At 30.8% G+C, this 5,706-nt stretch overlaps 1 protein-coding gene across 1 annotated transcript; it reads left to right on the top strand.

Moving 5' to 3' along the window:
* Positions 1-2,671: 2,671 nt before the first annotated feature.
* LOC145041556 (glucan endo-1,3-beta-glucosidase 14-like) lies at positions 2,672-5,410 on the top strand. Its single transcript, XM_078989675.1, has 3 exons — positions 2,672-2,940; positions 3,039-4,120; positions 5,060-5,410. The coding sequence occupies exons 1-3, from the start codon at positions 2,874-2,876 to the stop codon at positions 5,144-5,146; spliced, it is 1,236 nt and encodes a 411-aa protein (XP_078845801.1). The 5' UTR covers positions 2,672-2,873; the 3' UTR covers positions 5,147-5,410.
* Positions 5,411-5,706: the final 296 nt, after the last annotated feature.

Raw genomic sequence — 5,706 nt, 5'->3', positions numbered from 1 at the left:
AATAGGCAAACAAAGATTTTAAAAGGATCAGTAAATCTAAAGTGTGATTACCATTTATTTTGACATAATATATATGATATTTTAAATTTGGCAGAATGCATTCAGCAATTTAAATTGGCAATGTGAGCTAGATTCAATGTATTCTAACATAATATTTTTTTTTTTTATTATAGCTCAGTCAACACCATATTAACTTCATAGTTAAAATTCATTCTAGTTATCCGTCATAGTAATTAAGTAAGAATCAATCGTTTTTTTATATATCTTTAGTAACACACCTAGCAATTCACAATGGAAATAATAAACACATACATACATATAATATATATATATATATATATATATATATATATATATATATATATATATATATATATATATATATATATATATATATATATATATTAGAAAGTATATCAAAAAGCTTCAAAAACTCTTAAAGTTCTCATGAAATGCAGTTCACAATTTGAACTCTTTTTTTGGTGAATTAATTACAAATATAACACAAATTGAAATGAAATTTTTTAGAATATTGGATTGATGTGACATGAAAATATTGAATATGAAACTATTCACACAAAGAAATGAAACACCTTTAAGCTAGCCCTAAAAGTAAACTGAAATTTATTCTTAATCCAGATAATTGATAGTTCTCCACAAATTATCTACAACAACAAATTAAACGTGTTAATTCTTAAACCAGATTTTGAAGGTTGTACTAAAAGTAAACTGAAATTAATTTTTAAAATCATTAATAGTTTAGAAATCAACTTTACCTAGTCGATTTTATAGAGATCAGAGGACAAGAGGGAAGAAACTTACCATTGACAAACTGATTTCTTGGTGTTTGAAAGAGGTCATCGATCTGTATGAGGCCCATTAGTCTGTGCGTTGGAAAGAATTAGACATAAGAAAATAAAAGTAGGGTTGTGGAGATTATGGCTTTAAATGGCAGTAGATGATGTTGATGACCATTAAGTGACACTGAAGGGGTGGGGTTCTTGAGTCAGTGATGGCGTTAGCGGGAGGAAGACCGATGATGAAAAGTGTGGATGGTTTTTTTTATGATGATTGAATGGTTTAGTAGGGTAGGGTTTTAATAGGTACATAAATATCATCAATTGTTAATTTTGGATATTAATTAATGTGTATTTATATGTAATTTTATTAATTTACCCTTATTAATTTATATATGATATTTGCCATTTAACAAAACATATAAAATGTTAAAATGTGTTAAAGATGATGATAACATATTTCCTTTAATATAATGCTTTAATGAGTAGATTTGTCATTTGTGTATCAATCAAGTGAAGATGTACATGGTACACTGTAGATGTATAGGTATATCCAAAAAAAAGATCGGTCTACAAGGTTGGTTTTCCCATGTGCCTATGAGAACGATTTTTTTACAACGAATTTCATTTGACGAGGCAAGGAACCCTTGGAAATTAATGTTGGTTTTTCTTGATTATTCCATCCTAATTTTTTATGATGAGTTCATAGTTCATACGCATCTTTGGCGATTCCTGGGACTATATATATATATATATATATATATATATATATATATATATATATATATATATATATATATATATATATATATATATATATATATATATATATATATATATATATATATATATATATATATATATATATATATATATATATATAGTTCAAATGTTGAGATATCACCTTTTTTTTCTTTTTGAACAGCAGTTGCTTTCTTGCAAAGTTTTGTTTGTAAAGATATAGAGTTTATAACTATATAATGTCAAAGGAAATGAATTAACTCATAAATGAAATAAAACAATATCCGGATTTCTAGAATGTCGAAATGATATATATTAATAATAATAAAGAATATATGCAAACGTGGTCGACGTCTTCCCTCCAAATGGTTAATAACATTTGGATTGCATGTCCTACAAATTTCCTTTAATCTTTTTTATTTTATCATTATTATTATTATTTCTTTTTTTGCTACACTAAAGAATATAACAATAAAATGCAAAATTGGAATGAATCCACTTTAAATAATATAACGACGTATCTAAAAATAATTTCTCTTTCGGTAAACTTTCAGATAAAGTTTGCAATTTTGTTCATTAGTGATTATTGCTAAACGATTACAGCTTAAATTTTTATACACAATACTTAAATTGTTTGGTTATCAGTATACATTAGATTTAACATGATCGAATATTGTTTTACTGAATTATTTTTAAAATTAGACGTTTTACGTTTTATGTTGGATCAATGTTGCGACTTAATTTCCTTAATTTGTGTTTGTCTACAAAAATCCAATATTTTCTTAAGTTTTCAATCAATATTTTGTTGTCTTCAATATTCATTTTGATGTATTGTTCTTGTCAAACGGTATTTCCTCTATATATTACTAAGTATATTAAATATTAAATATTAAATTAGTTTCTTTAAGATTAACGACGTACGGAAGGACAAATTAAACGTTAGATCTATTTTTTTCGTTTACTTTTACGTGAAGAAAGTGACAGGGGTATATTTGTGAATTCACAGAATGACTTTGGTTTTGGTCTGGTTGCGAAATATGAAAAAGGCATTGATAAAAAGGGGGCTTGTCTTTTAGGACGAGTACTTAAGAGGAAAGAGAGCCCCCAGCCTCAAAATCAAAGCAACCCTCTGCAACACTTCTTATTACCCCCTTCACAATTTCTAACAAGCAAAGTAAAGAATTCCCCACTGCAAAAACCACATATATATATACACCTACATCCCCACCTTCATATTCCCTCCCTCCCTCTCTCTCTCTCTCTCTCTCTCTCTCTCTCTCTCTCTCTCTCTCTCTCTCTCTCTCTCTCTAGATCTCTCTTTCTCTCTCTAAACATATGGAACCTTGGCTTAGAACAGCTCTCATGGTACAATGTGTTCTGGGAATCATTCTTTCTTTATCAGGCACGTTTAATTCAATCTTAACTTACTCTTTTGAATTCATGGGTTATTTATTTATTTTTTTTTTTTGCATGTTTTTGATTGATTTGTTATGTTTGTAGGGTTTGGATTTGTTGTGGAAGTTGAATCACTCGGGATAAATTATGGCCAAGTGGGCAACAATTTGCCACCACCGGATAAAGTTCTTGAGCTTCTGAAATCACTAAGAATCACAAAAACACGAATCTACGACACGAATCCGGATATCTTAAACGCATTCGCAGGTTCTGGGGTTGAACTGATCGTGACTGTGGAGAACGATATGCTTGGGACATTGATGGACCCACAACAAGCTTTGCAATGGGTGACAACACGTATCAAACCATATTTTCCGGCAACAAGAATAACAGGAATAGCTGTCGGAAATGAAGTGTTCACCGGAGAAGACATGACACTGCTGGAGAATCTTGTCCCAGCCATGGTTAGTCTTCAACGTGCGTTAGTTCAGTTAGGAATGCAACAGTATATTCAAGTGTCTACACCTTCGTCATTAGCAGTTCTCGCGAATTCTTACCCACCATCCGCCGGAACATTTACGCCGGAGCTCATAACCATAATGACGCAACTTTTACAGTTTCTTTCAAACACAAAAGCTCCATTTTGGATCAATGCGTATCCTTACTTCGCATACAAAGATAGCCCAACTCAAATCTCTTTAGACTACGCACTTTTTAACCCGAATTCAGGCATGATCGATCCTCATACAAGTAAGCATTATGACAACATGTTATACGCTCAAGTTGACGCGGTTATATTCGCGATGGCTAGATTAGGGTTTGGAGGGATTGAAGTTCGGGTTTCTGAAACGGGTTGGCCATCGAGAGGTGACCCGAATGAAATTGGTGCAACACCTCAAAATGCAGCGATTTACAATCGGAATTTGTTGAGAAGACAATTGGGTGGTGAAGGGACGCCATTGAGACCTAAAATGAGGCTTGAAATTTACTTGTTTGCTTTGTTTAATGAAGATATGAAACCCGGCCCGACATCTGAAAGAAACTACGGGTTGTATCAACCCGATGGAACCATGGCTTATAATGTCGGGTTGTCGGCTTTATCGACGGGTATGAACCCTCCAACGTCCACTTCCGCGTCGACATCAACGTCTTCATCTTCTATATCGCTTACTTCCATGGCTACCAAGGTAATTTGATTGCTTAGATTTCTGTCTCAACATTCTCACACGTGTCACGTACATTCACATGCAAAATACAAAAAAATAAAAATAAATTCTATTATTTTTAATTCTATTTCACATCTATGAATACATAAGATTTTCTTTACTTATTATCTATGCATTCATGATAATTTAATAAAATTTGAAACGTACTATGTTTAGAAATTAGAAACGCCTATAAAAACTGAACATTGCCGGAATTATATTTAATGTTTTTAGGACAGGAAAGAAAACACTTTTAGACAATTAGAGTAAATAGATTAACATATATTTATAAACTCAACGTTTAACTTAATAGACCCTTTTAATAAGCACCAACAGAGCAATCCACCCGACTAAAAGTAAAGTTATATACATCATAATGATTATTAGTTGGCAAAAAATAACATTTGATTGATATCTTGCCGAAAAAGAAAATACTTTAAACAAACTTTGGTTTGAAACGTACATACGGTGAATCTTTTATTAAATATATTAAATACTTTTTTTTTTCTTGTATTTGTTTTTGGAGGGAAGGGAGTGTACTTTATACTTGGTGCATTGTTGGTGTATCATAGAATCTTAGTACATTGGAGCGCATATGGCAATTCCATACAAATACATTTGACACCTAGTCAAAATCATATATTACTAAATTGATGATGACGATAAGTTGTCGTTTTCTAATTAAGGGATGCTTTTTTCATTTAATGCAAACTTTCTTAATCTAATCTCATATTGTAAATTTAATATGCTGTTTGAATTAAAAAATCTAAGCATGTCTGTTTTTCACTTGATGTTTACCGAATATATATATATATATATATATATATATATATATATATATATATATATGTCGTCATATAACTAAATATTAGTAGTAAATCTAATATGCAATAATTTATTAATTATATTTTATTGGTACAGGTGGAAAGAATGGATCATCATCGAGGCCTTTTGTGCTGGATTTCTTTCTGTTTGGTAGCCATGGCCACCACAATGCCACCATTTTAATTAAGAAAGTTCAAAACACCCTCCTGTGTACATACACGATACACCATTAATCGCTATTGGCCTTTTGAGCTTCAAGATCATCCAAGCCGTTGATTTGTGCCAAAAGCATCTGTTCCCAATTCGAATATTGATCTGACGGTTTCAATTCATTTTCGTACAAAGTAATTGTTTTTTTCTCGTGAGCGAGAAAAATTAATTAGTTGGTAGTTGAGAAATTGTTACCATATTTACCATATTCTTTAGTCAAAAGGAACATTAGTATGATTAATATGTTGTATTTATTTATTTTAGTTTATTAATTCCTAATTATATCTCTAATTAATGAAAAGAGTATTAGAAAGATATTGAGATGGTTATTGTGATTGGTTAACAGGAAAAGGTTATGCTTTTGGACGTGGAATCCATGACTATTTGTATATTAAAATAATAAGCAAAAGTCGGTGACGGAAAGACTTTTTTGAGGTCTCGTCTTATCCGTCTTGTAAATGATGTAATCCAAAAGTAATCGTTTTTTTTTATTGGGAATTTTTAAAACATTCTATTTTGTAGCGGTTAACGAC

This window comes from Lactuca saligna, chromosome 4, assembly GCF_052625555.1.
Source record: "Lactuca saligna cultivar CGN05327 chromosome 4, ASM5262555v1, whole genome shotgun sequence".
NCBI lineage: Eukaryota > Viridiplantae > Streptophyta > Magnoliopsida > Asterales > Asteraceae > Lactuca > Lactuca saligna.
The sequence above is the reverse complement of the archived record's forward strand: the minus strand, read 5'-3'. Positions and strand labels throughout refer to the sequence as shown.